The following is a 15,119-nucleotide window of genomic DNA, read 5'->3' on the forward strand; positions in this document are numbered from 1 at the left end:
CTGCAGTGGAAAGAACAATGTTTTGTTTTGCTCGATCATTCTCAGTGCAGCAAGTTTTCTTCTACTATAATAAAATTTGTTCTGTACAATAAGTAGTTATTTTCTACTCCAAAACTACTTTCAATTAGATTTCTGCTGTGTTGCTAAACAAATCTAAGTGTCTGACATTAGCACTTCCTTTTGCTCCAGCCACTCTGTTCCATTTCAGTGTGATGTTGCTAAAGATAAAATGGTAACAATTTTAAATAGCTGAAATTGGTTGATACATCTCCATTTGAATCAGAAAACTAGAAAACAGGATTTTTTTTGCCAGATTAGAGATGAAAGCTTTGAAAGTTCTAGACAGAACAAACATGTCATTATCACTACAATTTGCAGACAGAGATTTTCAGCTTGTCATTAAATATACATATATGTTTCAATGAAACAAGCATAAGCATCATATTAAATACAAGAGCAAACTCATTTAATAATACCACAAAATTATTCAACATGTCTGTGGGCCTTTTGAGCTCACTTGAGATCTCATTTCTGTACGCTGCTAGAACATGTGAATCATGAAATTATTACAGCACAAAGGAAAACCATCTGCTCCATCATGCCAATGTCAATACTCAGAACGCAACTTTGCTTGTTCTGTCCTTCAGCTTTATCCCATCCTCCTGCAAATTTTAAGATCAGTAAAACATTTCTTTTTGAAAGCCACAATTGAATTTGCTTTCATTGTGCTTCACCAGACATTTCATTCCAGATTCTAAGCAATTTATTTGCAAATATGCTCTTGTCTATCTTTGTCATTAATTGTGGCCTACAGAATACACCTAGCAGAATAGTGGCACCTCTGTTACCTTAGCTCTAACCAATTAGGTTATGCCCTCGGTTATTCTACTCCTCCAGCACTGTATTATCCTCCTTATTCAATACTTATATCTATCCAATTTTCCTTTTTCTATGTTACCCCAGCACCTTGTCTCCTGAAAGATTTAGCACCCAGTTCTGCTCTTTTTTCCAAGCCAGGTGTCGGTTCGTGTCATATCTTCAATATTGCATACAGCTTATTAAACCTTACTGATTAACTACATTCACGTGTATGTGCTGTAAACCCAACTTAGACACTCTTGCATTCCTTCTTTCTCAGACTCCCATCTAACATCATAACCTTTTTTTTCCAATCCAAGTGCTATCAGTCTTTTCCAATTCTTTTGTACCTTGTTTTTCCTCCCTAATGTTACACCCTGGTTCCACCTCTCTGCTAACTTGGTTTGAACCCTCTCCAATAGAGGTTGCAACAGACTGCATGGTCCCTGGCCTGTGTGGCTCCATCTGCCCCCACTTCAACTCTGGAAAACAACAGCTTATTAATGACACAAAAGACAATATAAGAACAAACTTGCTTTGATATATTGCCTTTCGCAATGTCACGAAGCATTTTTGAACTGTGTTGAAATATTTTGGACATAGAAAACTTAGCAGCCATTTGGCACACGATCCCAAAAACAACATTTCCCAAATAACATACATTATTGCACCTAAAGTACTGCCATCAAATCTGGAGTAACAACACGTTAGGAGGAGCACAAGATCATAAGAATATGGTGTTATTGATGTTACGAAGATAGAGAACAAGGTCACGAAGACTTCTGAAAGTAAAGGATGACAATTTTAAAATTAAGACGTTGACAAAGCAGATGCAAACATAGCTAGCGGGCACTGGAGTGATGGAAGTTTGGATTCAGATAGCAGGACTTTTGATAAGCTGAAGTGGAAGAGAGCAGGCTGGCCAAGATGATGTTGGAATAAGTCAAGTCTAGAGGTGGCAAAGATGGGAGTTTCAGCTGAAGATGAGCTGACTGTGTTGGGATTATTACAATGGCAACTTTGGACAAATCATGATGATGGTGGGATAATCATTTCAGGATCAAATATGACACTAAGACTGCAAAGGTCAGGTTTTATCTCAGACAGTTACCAGGGAGAGTGATTGTGTCAATGGTCAGGGAACAGAATTTGCTGGGGATGGTAGACCTTAGAAATATTTACTTGGAGGAAATTGTTGCTCATCCAGTACCTCCAAATTATCCTCCAAGCCATCCTGACTTGGAAGTACATCCTTTGCAAACTGCAAATATTTGGAACATGGACCACATGGACTGCAGTTGTTCAGCAAGACAGTACATCAATACCTTCAACAGCAATTAGTAATGGGCAACAAAGTTAGCTTTGCAGAAAAACTCATATCGTAGGAGTAAACATAAAACACCTGACAGCTTACAGACAGTGGTAATGAAACAGAGATGGATGTTATCAACATACACAATAAAAATCTTACCAGGTGTACAGATTCACTGTTTGGGAGTGATGGGAGGCTTGCCCAGCGCTCATTTTCCAATTCCTCCATTACTTGATTCATAGCACTTTTCAACCATGTATCCACAGCAACACCAATCTGTCTCAGTAGCTCCAGTCGTGCTTCAGCCTTTAGCTTAACTGTCTGAAAAATAAAATATTTTGTAATTTTTAATAAATTCTTGAATTGGAACAGAAGAAACATTGTGCAATCACAACACGTGGCAATATGGGGCTGGAATTGGTTGTGATGGATACTACAGGGCAGAATAGGTAATTCATAAGATGAGCTTGGTAAAATATTACTATAAAATCTACTCAGCCTCATGGCAAAAAAGCTCAAGATTCAACACAAATCTCATGCAGCCAAAGATTCTGTAACTTGAAGTTTTGTAAAAAGAAAAACTTTCATGCAAGAAACCAACACCCATGCGCATTTGTTTTATATACAAATTGCAAAAACAATAAAAACCAGAACGGCAGATGCTGAAAATCAGAAACAAAAACAGAAATTGCTGGATAATCTCAGGTCTGGTAGCATCTGTGCAGAGAAATTGGAATTAACGTTTTGAGTCCAGTGACCTTACTTCAGAATGGATGCTAATTACTTTTTTTTGCAATATGTATAATATGTATTATTCATTATGTAATTTCATTACAAGGAAAGCCTTAATCTTTTCAATTTGCCATCTTGTGGCATACAGAAATCTGTATTTCATCAAATAGTTTCTTAGAATCACTATGGAAGCACCTAGGGATCAATGCTATTTTAGACCTGGACTGAGCGTGAAACAAGGTTAATTAATCATATAATAGTAACAAAAGTATCCTGGGAAAAATCATAATACAAGCAAGAGCAACATACCAGCACTATTTGCTTTTAATGTAAACATTAAATTGCTTTTAATATGAACATTATCAATTACACAGATATCAGAGTACAACTAGCTCAGGTTAATTGCATAAAATACATGGCGATTAATACATAGCAGAAAAAACAAATTAGATGTTAGAGATAGAGGGTAACCTAGGCATTTGTGAGAGTGAGGAACTTAAAAATTGATATTCACAGAGGAAATGCATTAAGGAAATTTAAGGGTCGAAAAGTTGACAAATTGATCATGAAATACAAATAATGTCACTGGACTAATACTCCAGAAGCCAAGACTAATGCAGTGGGAACAAAAGTTCAGATCACATCATTGTAAATACTGGAATCTAAATGTAATTAATAAATGTGGAATATATAGCTAGCCTTGACAATGGTGACCACGACAATCACCGATTGTTATTTGCAGAAGCCATTTGATGAGGTGCCGCATTAAAGGTTATCGTTTATAATATAGGGGGTAACATATGAGCATAGTTGAAGACTGGCTGGCTGGCACGTGAGAGTATGCATAAAGTATGTTTGATTGGCAGGATGTGACAAGTGAAATCCCGCAGGAGCCTTTGGGGAGGCCTTAACTTATAATTTATATCGATGACTTATGAAAGAAGTGACAGTCAACACCACGATATGTATGTTGTGAAGAAGACAAAGAAGTTGCAGATGGGAACAGATAGATTAAACGAGTGGGCAAATATCTGGTGGATAGAGTATAATGTGGGAAAATTGGAAGTTGTTCACTTTGGTAAGCAAGCCGAAAAGCAGAGTATTTATCAAATGGAGTATTTCTGTAGAATTCTGAGAGAGAGAGTCATAGAGATGTACAGCACAGAAACAGGCCGTATGATCCAACTCGTCAATGTCAACCTAATCTATCCCCATTTGCCAGCATTTGGCCCATATGCCTCGACACCCTTCCTACTCATATCTATCCAGATTCCTTTTAAAATATTGTAATTGTACCAGCCTCTACCACTTATTCAGGCAAATCATTCCATACATGCACCACCCTGGGTGTGAAAAAGTTTCCCCTTTGGTCCCTTTTATCTTTCTCTTCTCACCCTAAACCTATGCCCTCTAGTTTTGGACTCCCCCACCCCAGGGAAAAGACCTGGTTCATTTACTTTATCCATGCCCTTCATGATTTTATAAACATCTGTAAGGTCACCCCTCAGCCTATGACACTCCAGACAATATATGAAGGGCTTTTGCCCGAAACGTCGATTTCGCTGCTCGTTGGATGCTACCTGAACTGCTGTGCTCTTCCAGCACCACTAATCCAATATAGCACCAGTCTATTCAGCCTCTCCCTATAGCTCAAACCTTCCAACTCTGGCAACATCCTTGTAAAATCTTTTCTGAACCCTTTCAAGTTTCACAACATTCTTCCTATAGGAGGAAGACCAGAACTGCACACAGTATTCCAAAGGTGGCCTAACGCATGTTGCAGCTGTACAGGACATGACCTCCCAACTTAGATACTCGACGCACTGACCAATAAATGAAAGCATACCAAATGCTTTTTCATGATCTTATCTCCCTGCAACTCCACTTTCAAGGAACTATGAACCTGCACTCCAAGGTCTCCTTATTTAGCAACACTCCCAGTACCTTACCATTAAATGTATAAGTCCTGCCTTGATTTGCCTTTGCAAAATGCAGCACCCCACGTTAATCTAAATTAAACTCCAACTGCCACTCTATGGCCCATTGACTCATCTGGTCAAGATCCCATTGTACTCTGAGGTAACCTTCTTCACTGTCCACTATCACCTTCTGTCTTTTACCTTCGAGACAGTTCTGTATCCAAATGGCCAGTTCTTCCTGTTTTCCACGTGACGCGGAGGAATTTAGGAGCTCTGGTGCATGAATCGCAGGAGGCTAGTATGCAGGGACAGCATGTAATTGACAAAGCTAATAGAGTACTACCCTTTATTGGAAGAGGAATGGAAAACTAAAAGAAAAGATGTTATGTTTTGAGTTTTACAGTGCACTTGAGAGACCACATTGCAATACTGTATTCTATTTTGTCTTCTATTTTTAAGGAAGGAATGGAAATGTGGTAGAGGTGTTAGAGGAGCCAATGAGCATTTCGTCATGTGGGCAACTTGGACAGGCTGGGCTTATTCCCACTGGAGTTTAGAAAAGGAAGGTCAATTTTGACGGTATTAGGCAAGAACTTTTGAAAGCTGATTGGAGGTGGATGTTCGCAGGTAAAGGGTCGGCTGGAAAATGGGAAGCCTTCAGAAATGAGATAACAAGAATCCAGAGAAAGTATATTTCTGTCAGGGTGAAAGGGAAGGCTGATAGGTATAGAGAATGCTGGATGACTAAAGAAATTGAGAGCTTGGATTAAAAAAAAAGAAGGAAGCATATGTCAGGTATAGACAGGGTAGATCGAGTGAATCCGTAGAAGTGTATAGAGAAAGTAGGAGTATACTTAAGAGGGAAATCAGGAGGGCAAAACGGGGACATGAGATAGCTTTGGCAAATAGAATTAAGGAGAATCCAAAGGGCTTTTACAAATATATTAAGGACAAAGGGTAACCAGGGAGAGAATAGGGCCCCTCAAAGATCAGCAAGGCGGCCTTTGTGTGGAGCCACAAAGAAAATGGGGGAGATACTAAATGAATATTTTGCATCTGTATTTACTGTGGAAAAGGATATGGAAGACACAGACTGTAGGGAAAGAGATGGTGACATCTTGCAAAACGTCCAGATTACAGAGGAGGAAGTGCTGGATGTCTTGAAATGCTTAAAGGTGGATAAATCCCCAGGACCTGATCAGGTGTACCAGAGAACTCTGGGGGAAGCTCTGCTGGGCCTCTTGCTGAGATATTTGTATCATTGATAGTCACAGGTGAGGTGCCGGAAGACTGGAGGTTGGCAAACGTAATGCCACTGTTTAAGGAGGGCAGTAAAGACATGCCAGGGAACTATAGACCGGTGAGCCTGACCTCGGTTGGAGGGAATCCTGAGAGACAGGATGTACATGTATTTGGAAAGGCAAGGACTGATTAGGGATAGTCAACATGGCTTTGTGCATGAGAAATCATGTCTCACAAACTTGATTGAGTTTTTTTGAAGAAGTAACAAAGAAGGTTGATGAGGGCAGAGCAGTAGATGTGATCTATGTGGACTTCAGTAAGGCGTTTGACAAGGTTCCCCATAGGAGACTGAATAGCAAGATTAGATCTCATGGAATACAGGGAGAACTAGCCATTTGGATACAGAACTGGCTCAAAAGGTAGAAGGCAAAGGGTGGTGTTGGAGGGTTGTTTTTCAGACTGGAGGCCTGTGACCAGTGGAGTGCCACAAGGATTGGTGCTGGGCCCTCTTCTTTTTGTCATTTACATAAATAATTTGGATGTGAGCATAAGAGGTACAGTTAGTAAGTTTGCAGATGACACCAAAATTGGAGGTGTAGTGGACAGCGAAAAGGGTTACCTCAGATTACAACAGGATCTGGACCAGGTAGGCCAATGGGCTGAGAAGTGGCAGATGGAGTTTAATTCAGATAAATGTGAGGTGCTGCATTTTGGGAAAGCAAATCTTAGCAGGACTTATACACTTAATGGTAAGGTCCTAGGGAGTGTTGCTGAACAAAGAGGCCTTGGAGTGCAGGTTCATAGCTCCTTGAAAGTGGAGTCACAGGTTGATAGGATAGAGAAGGCGGCGTTTGGTATGCTTTCTTTTATTGGTCGGAGTATTGAGTACAGGAGTTGGGAGGTCATGTGTCTATACAGGACATTGGCTAGGCCACTGTTGGAATATTGCGTGCAATTCTGGTTTCCTTCCTATCAGAAAGATGTTGTGAAACTTGAAAGGGTTCAGAAAAGATCTACAAGGATGTTGCCAGGGTTGGAGGATCTGATCTACAGGGAGAGGCTGAACAGGCTGGGGCTGCTTTCCCTGGAGCGTCGGAGGCTGTGGGGTAAATCTATACAGACGTTTACAAAATTATGAGGGGCATGGATAGGATAAACAGACAAAGTCTTTTCCCTGGGGGAGGGGAGTCCAGAACTAGAGGGTATAGGTTTAGGGCGAGAAGGGAAAGATATAAAAGAGACCAAAGGGGCAACGTTTTCATGCAGAGGGTGGTACATGTATGGAATAAGCTGCCAGAGGAAGTGGTGGAAGCTGGTACAATTGCAACATTTAAGAGGCATTTGGATGGGTATATGAATAGGAAGGGTTTGGAGGGATATGGGTCGGGTGCTGGCAGGTGGGACGAGATTGGGTTGGGATATCTGATCTGCATGGACGGGTTAGACCGAAGGGTCTGTTTCCATGCTGTACATCTCTGTGACTCTATGACTTGATTGATGTGTATAAGATCGTGACATGATGAATATGGAAAGCAAGTTTTCTCTTGTGGGTCAGTCCAGGACCTGGGTGCACAGTCTTAAAATTCAAAGTTACCTTTTCAGCACAGAGATGAGGAAATTTTTTTTCTTTCTCATTTCTTTTGATCATGTTTAACAATGCATTGATGACTGTGTTGCTGAAGTTTCTTGCTTTCATCTGATCGAGAATGCAATGAATGATGCTTTAAAATTCCAACTATTCTGCAGTTTTGTCGTGTCCACTTGAAATTCGCCCCTTTCTGCAGTATTCTATCTGGGAAAGGGTTTATCTATTATAAACTTCCAACTTTCTGGATTATATTTCTTTCTTTCTTTTCTGCTTCCTCAAAAGGACCCCATTCCTTTCTCCCAATTTCATTGCCTCCAACAGATCTGGTCCAGAACACACCACCCACAACTGCTAAGATGTCCTCAAGTAAGGAGTCCCTTCCATCACCGTAGACGAGATGCTCAATCATCATCCAACTGCAACATGATATCGAAGATATCACTTTGGTCTCTCTAACAATCAAAATTCCTCTTCAAATCACCACAAAAGTTCTGCCCTTTTGCTGAATATTTCATGCAAAACTACTGTCCCCTCTTTCAGGATGAGATAGTACTTAGTATGTATGGCCTTTCTAGTAGTATGTTGCATTTTTAGTTCACTCTGTGATCTACTCTACACTGATCAGATACAGTTACCATTTAAAAAAAAATTTCTGTTTGAAAGTACAGTCTCACATTGCCAGCCACAATGCTCAGCAGGGAATTAAATGGCTGCAAGGGTGCTGACATCAGCATTATCACTGACTTATTCATTAGCCTTTGTCCTCTAAATCTAAACTGAACTCCCTATTTTCTTTTCATCAGGAAAGGCCAGTGATGGGATGGATGTGTTGATATTTTTGGAAAGAACCGATTTGTGTTTAGGCTGGGGAACCTCCACTGTAAAACTGACCAAAGGTGGTCTGCACTTTTGGCTTAAATCTGCCTTTTTCTTTTTGCAGGCTGCTGGAGTTGGTTCTGCTTTGCTTCTTTGTGCTTATACCCCCTCTGCCACTGCCCCTTCTCCCCAGCTATTCACACATACTCACTTCTTCCTACATACTCTTAATTTATTTCTGTCAGTATGTTTCCTATTATCTCATTAAAGGCTGTTGCTGCCATTTATCCATTCTGATTTTCATTTAAATATTTTATAGTCATTCCAGTTCTTCTCCTGTAATGTGTTCATTTCTCTTCTCTTCCTCTTCGTTTGCAGCTCTCTGCAATATACTCCAGGGAGTATCTAATAAGTAGTGTGCTCTGTTATTGTTGTTGATGTTCACTGACTTGCTCTTGCTAGGTGTTTATACACTTTTCAGTCTTTGCTTCAGAATCCCAGCATCAGCAGTTTTTCTTTTGCTTTTACTTCATTTTCCTTTCTTTCTTGTTTCATATTCACTGATCTAAAATCCAAGCTCGAGATCACAGTCATTACAAACACATTCAGCTCCTTTTATTCCTGATCTATATTAATGACTTGGATGAAGTGTACATAGCTAAATTTGGTGAAAATATGAAAATAGCTAGAAATCAAGTTCCGAGGAAGGCTATTAAAACAAGTACAAGTACAAGTACAAAAGGGTTAAGGTAGGTCAAGTGATTGGGTAAACATTTCAGTTGATGAAGCAGGTAGGGAAGATTGGACCTGTACGAATAGGTCTGCGCTTGACCTAGAATGGGATCAATATCGTTGTGGGAGGGTTTGCCAGTGCTGAGGAATTGAAACACGTTCAGCAAGGAGAGGGGACAGAGAATGTTGATACATTAGGAAACAACATATTTTAGTAAAGGAACCATGGCAGAGGGGGTTTAGCATGTTGCATCTCAAGTGAGTAAGGCAAGGCTGGAAATGCTAGGAGTATTACAGTTAAGACTCCAAGTATTATTGGCATGGTTTGACAGATGGAATTGCGATGCCACCATGGAGTCTTGGTCGAGGGAAGGACAGGACTAGCAACTCAAGTTCCAGGGTATTGAAACTTCAGGCAGTACAGGGAAGGGTGTAAAAGAGTAGATGGTGTCATATTATTAATTCAGGAGGCTGTGACTGCAGCAAGGGGGCATAATATCTTGGAAGGGTCTTCAAATGAGGCTTTGTGGGTAGATCTGAAGAATAAAAAGGCAACAGTTATATTGTTGAGAATGTATTATTGATCCCCAAATAGTAAACAGGGCAGATATGTAGACAATTCACTTAACTGTATAAAAACAATAATTAATTATTAGAGGATTTCAACTTCCCAAACATTAATTGGGATAGTCATCTTCTACAAGATTTAGAGGGGGTAGATTTCAGGAAATGTGTTCGGGAGACCTTTTTATATCAACATGTAAAAGATAGCACTGTGCTGGACTCAATTCTGTAGAATGAAGCCAGACAGGTGTTTGAGGTGATAGTGGAAGAGCAGTTTAGTGATAGCAATCTCAACACCATACATTTTAAGTTTGTTATGGAAAAGGAAAAAGATGATCTGCAAAAAGGGTTTTGGATTGGGGGCTGTGGATTTTATTAAGATAAGGCATGATCTGGCCAGAGTACAGACAGTGTACAGGCCCTACAGCCTTTAGGGTGAAATGCAGGAATAAGCATAGAGAACCCTGAACATCTAAGAATTATCAAGACTGGATAAGAAGGAAAAGAGAGACTTTTCACAAGCACAAAGGGAGCAAAGTGGTGGCCCTGGTGGAAGTGCGAGGAGACTTATGAATGATTAAGCACTGGTGTGTAAGATTAGGTAGAAGCCTAAGATATTCCATAAGCATATCAAGAAAAAGAGGATATCCAGAGGAAGAGTAGGGTCCATTAGGGACGAAGGGGACAATCTGCATGCAGGGCCAAAGGACAAAGGTAGGGCGTTAAATGAGTACAGGTCGTTCTGATATAATGTGTGTTTCGCTAAAATGAGTTCGCTGTAATGCAATTGGCATATTGGGGACACTGTTTCCAAAGCACGAACTTTTAATATGTGTATTGCCTATAATGCAATTCCGGCCCCATTAGTTTAAATGGCATAGCTATTGTTCGATTTTCTTATAACTAGAGATCTTACGAGAATGGAACTGTTGTATTACAGCAGAACTGACTGTCCTTCAAATCGGTCTTTACCATGGAAGATGACTAAATTGATATAGAACTCAGGAAGAAGGACTGTGAGGTTTTTGAGCAGTTTGACTTAGCGGGTGAGAAGATATTGGAGGTTTTGGTAGGCTTAAAAGTGGACAAATCCTCTAGTCTGGATGAGTTGTATCCCAGGCTGCTGTGTGACACAAAGGAGGAAATTTCTAGCCACACAGGTGCCCAAGGACTGAAGGACATCTAATGTGGTTCCACTTCTCAAGAAGGACGGTAATGACAAACCAGGGAATTACAGACCAGCAAATCTCACATTAATAGTAGGAAAACTACTGGAGAAAATCCTGAAGGAGAGAGTGAATCTCCACTTGGAGAGACAAAGTGTGATCATGGATAGTCAGCATGGCTTTATCAGAGAGATATCTTGCCTAACAGTTTTGATTGAATTTCTCGAGTGACCAAGTGTGTAGTGCTGTCCATATAGTTTACATTGATTTCAGCAGTCTTTGAAAATGCCCCACATGGGAGACTGATAAAGAAGGTAAAAGGACATGGGATCGAGGGTAATTTGACAAGCTGGATTCAAAATTAGCATAATGAAATGAGAGAGGGTGGTGGTGAAAGTCTGTTTTGTGACTGGAGGCTAGTGTTCAGTGGCACACCGCAGGGATCTACAATGGGTCTCTTATTGATTGTGATTTACATAAATTATATAGAAGTAAATGTGGTGGGAGGGGATGATAAGAAAGTTTATGGATGGCATGAAGACTCGCTGAGTAGTTGACAGGAAGGAAGTCTTAGGTTAAAGGAGGATATAGATGGATTGGTCAGATGAGCAGACCAGTAGCAGATGGAATTTAACCCTGATAAGTGTGAGGTGATGCACTTTGGGAGACGTAACAAGGCAAGGGAGTACTCAATGAATGGCAGGAAACCAGAAAGTTCAGAGGGTCAAGATGATCTTGGGGTACTTGCCAACAGATCTCTGAAGGCAGCAGGACAGGTTAATATAGTAGTTAAAAAGTTATAAGGGCATTTCTCTTTATTAGTCATGCCATAATTTATAACAACATGGAGGTTATGTTGGAGCTGTACAAAACTTTGGTGAGACCTCAACTGAAATATTATGTGCATTTCTGGTCACAAGTGCAGAGGAGATTCACCAGGATATTGTCTGAGATGGAGCAGTTTAGCTCTGAAGAGGGGTCTTCATGGATTTTTTTTCCTTTAGAGCAGAGAAGGCAAAGAGGAGACCTAATTGAGATGTATAAGATTATGAGGAGTATGGACAAGGTGGACAGAAATCAACACTTGCCCTGAGAAGGGCCAGTTACAAGGGGACACAATTTTAAGGTGAAAGGCAGGAGGTTTAGAGGGAACTTAAGGAAAATTTCCTCCTTCCGAGAGTGGTGGAATCTGGAATGCACTGATAGATAGATTCTTGATTAATTAGGGGATCAAGGTTACAGGGAGAAGGCAGGAGAATGGGGTTGAAATGTTTCAGTCATGATCAATGACAGAGCAGACTCAATGGTCCAAAGACCTAATTCTGCTCCTATTTCTTACGGTCTTGTAATGTTTAATGATATAGGCCAATTGCTGGAAAGTGGGACTGGTGCAGTTTTAGATTAGCTTTTACGGATGGAGACTTGATGGGCCAAAGGCCCTCATCTCTACTCTGTGATTCTATGAACGTAGTCCACTTTGGCAGGAAGAATAGAGAAGTAGAACAACACTTAAATGGGTACAGATTATTTCATTACAGAGGGCGCTGGGTGTCCTTGTACATGACTCACTAAGTGCCAAATGCAAGTACAACAAAAGGCACAAATATGAGGAAGGAAAATTGAATATTTACTCTTATATTGTGTCCCTTTTGCAATAAAAGTAGGAAAATGGTGCTAAAATTGTACAGAGCATTAGTGAGACCATAGCGAGAATACTATTTAGATTTTTGGTCACCATATTTGAGGAGGGACTTACTTGCATGGGAAACAGTTTAGAGCAGGTTCACTGGGCTAATGCCTGTGATAAGGGTTTTGCTTTATGAGGAAAGATTGAGCAGATTAGACCTATACTTGCTCGAGTTCAAAAGGATGAGGTAATTTTAACAAAGCATGAAATATTCTGATGGGGCTTGACAGACTAAAAATTGAGAGAATGCTTTCTCCCATGGTGGAATTTAAAACCTGGGGCCACACTTTCAAAGTAAGGAGTTTTCCATTCAAGGTGAAGAAGAGGATTCCTTCTATCAGTGGGTCTTAGGTATTTGGAACTATCTTTCCCAAACAGCATCGGAAGCTGGATCATTAAACATATGCAAGGTTAAGTTAGACGTGGTTTTGTTTGACGAGTGAAGGTTGAGTGGGACAGGAAGGAAAGTGGAGTTAAGGCCACAATCAGATCAGCAATAATATTGTTAATTGGTGGAGTACGCTCAAGAAGCTCCTAATACTAATGCTGCTTTGGTGCAAGATTAAGCATCACTCTTACCCTTAATTTTTCAATTCAAATTCAAATGCAAAACGCTCAGGAAAGACAGGACTTTAAGTTGATATATTGAAATTGTCAACAGCTTGTAAAAGACCTAACCTACTAAATATACCTTTCATGTTCATGATGTACACATTTGCTTTCATGCACATAATGAAACAACTGTCCACTACTTTTCGTCATTTATATAAATGATTTGGACGTGAGCATAAGAGGGATAGTTAGTAAGTTTGCAGATGACACCAAAATTGGAGGTGCAGTGGACAGCAAAGAGGGTTACCTCAGATTACAACAGGATCTGGACCAGATGGGCCAATGGGCTGAGTAGTGGCAGATGGAGTTTAATGGAGATAAATGCCAGGTGCTGCATTTTGGGAAAGCAAATCTTAGCAGGACTTATACACTTAATGGTAAGGTCCTAGGGAGTGTTGCTGAACAAAGAGGCCTTGGAGCACAGGTTCATAGTTCCTTGAAAGTGGAGTCGCAGGTAGATAGGATATAGTGAAGGCGACGTTTGGTCTGCTTTCTTTTATTGGTCAGAGTATGGAGTACAGGAGTTAGGAGGTCATGTTGTGTCTGTACAGGACATCGGTTAGACCACTGTTGGAATATTGCAAGCAATTCTGGTCTCCTTCCTACTGGAAAGATGTTGTGAAACCTGAAAGGATTCAGAAAAGATTTACACGGACGTTGCCAGGGTAGGAGGATTTGAGCTATAGGGAGAGGCTGAACAGGTTGGGGCTATTTTCCCTGTAGTATTGGAGGCTGAGGGGTGACTGTATAGAGTTTTATGAAATCATGAGGGGCATGGATAGGATAAATAGGCAAAGTCTTTTTCCTGGGATCGGGGAGTCAAGAACTAGAGGGCATAGGTTCAGGGTGAGAGGGGAAAGATATAAAAGAGACCTAAAGGGCAACTTCTTCACGCAGAGGGTGGTATGTGTATGGAATGAGCTGCCAGAGGAACTGGTGGAGGCTAGCACAATTGCAACATTTAAAGGGCATTGAAATGGGTATATGAATAGGAAGGGTTTGGAGGAATGTGGGCCAGGCGCTGGCAGGTGGGACATCTAGTCGGCATGGACGGGTTGGACTGAAGAGTCTGTTTCCGTGCTATACAACTCTATGACTACTGCCAAATGCAATAGCTATTTACAACAACTACCATTCATTACAACTAAAAGTTAGCTGATGCAAGCTACAAAACAGCTGTAGAGATGGTGATAAAACAAACGAAGACAATATGGAAAGAAGCAGAGATAAATGAAGTATAAAATATTCAAATACATTATTAATTCATAAACATAGTTTTAGTACTGATGAAAGCAATTTACCAATTCAACTATTTTGTGACTAATTAACTGTTGCCAGCTAAATGATATTGGTGATTATAAATACACTTTTCTGCAATATTCTATTGGTCAATTAATTCATACAGTATAGCTGCAATGCTCAACCTGTTTATTCATGTTCTCAGATAATCAATTTACAAAAGAAACCTCCTTTGTGTCATGAAATAGATTTTGCAATGTTTTAAACTAAAAGAGGATTAAATAGAAATGCTTTAAAGAACTTTCAGGAAATGAGTAATAGGTACATGAATGATACATCAAATACCAAAATATTATTTAGATCGTTTCTCCTTCCTTAAGAGTTTAAAAACTTTTCTTTACCACCAAGTGCGACCACCATCAAGCTACCACACAAACTGAAGAATATTAAAAACACAATATCAAAATGTGGTAAAGCTCTTCCAACTTTAAGACAGCAAATGTTTGCACTCTGTCTATTAGAGACAATTTTTTAGATTCTCATTAGTCTATCCACAGCTTGCAACTAACATTGCTACTAACATTGCTCAGTAAACATTACAATGCAAGTAAGATTGGTGTACAGCCATCTGTTGTTATTTTTTTTTAATAGT

General features: G+C 40.1%; 1 protein-coding gene across 9 annotated transcripts in view; it reads right to left on the reverse strand.

The window, feature by feature from the left end:
- Positions 1 to 15,119, reverse strand: part of LOC140481231 (F-BAR and double SH3 domains protein 2-like) — a 245,079-nt gene that overhangs the window by 54,115 nt on the left and 175,845 nt on the right. For all 9 annotated transcript variants that reach the window (XM_072577095.1, XM_072577094.1, XM_072577100.1 and 6 more), the window contains one exon: positions 2,330 to 2,491. In XM_072577095.1, coding sequence (XP_072433196.1) covers positions 2,330 to 2,491 — 162 coding nt within the window. The remainder of the gene's footprint in view (positions 1 to 2,329; positions 2,492 to 15,119) is intronic.

Source organism: Chiloscyllium punctatum, chromosome 9 (genome assembly GCF_047496795.1).
Source record: "Chiloscyllium punctatum isolate Juve2018m chromosome 9, sChiPun1.3, whole genome shotgun sequence".
Lineage (NCBI taxonomy): Eukaryota > Metazoa > Chordata > Chondrichthyes > Orectolobiformes > Hemiscylliidae > Chiloscyllium > Chiloscyllium punctatum.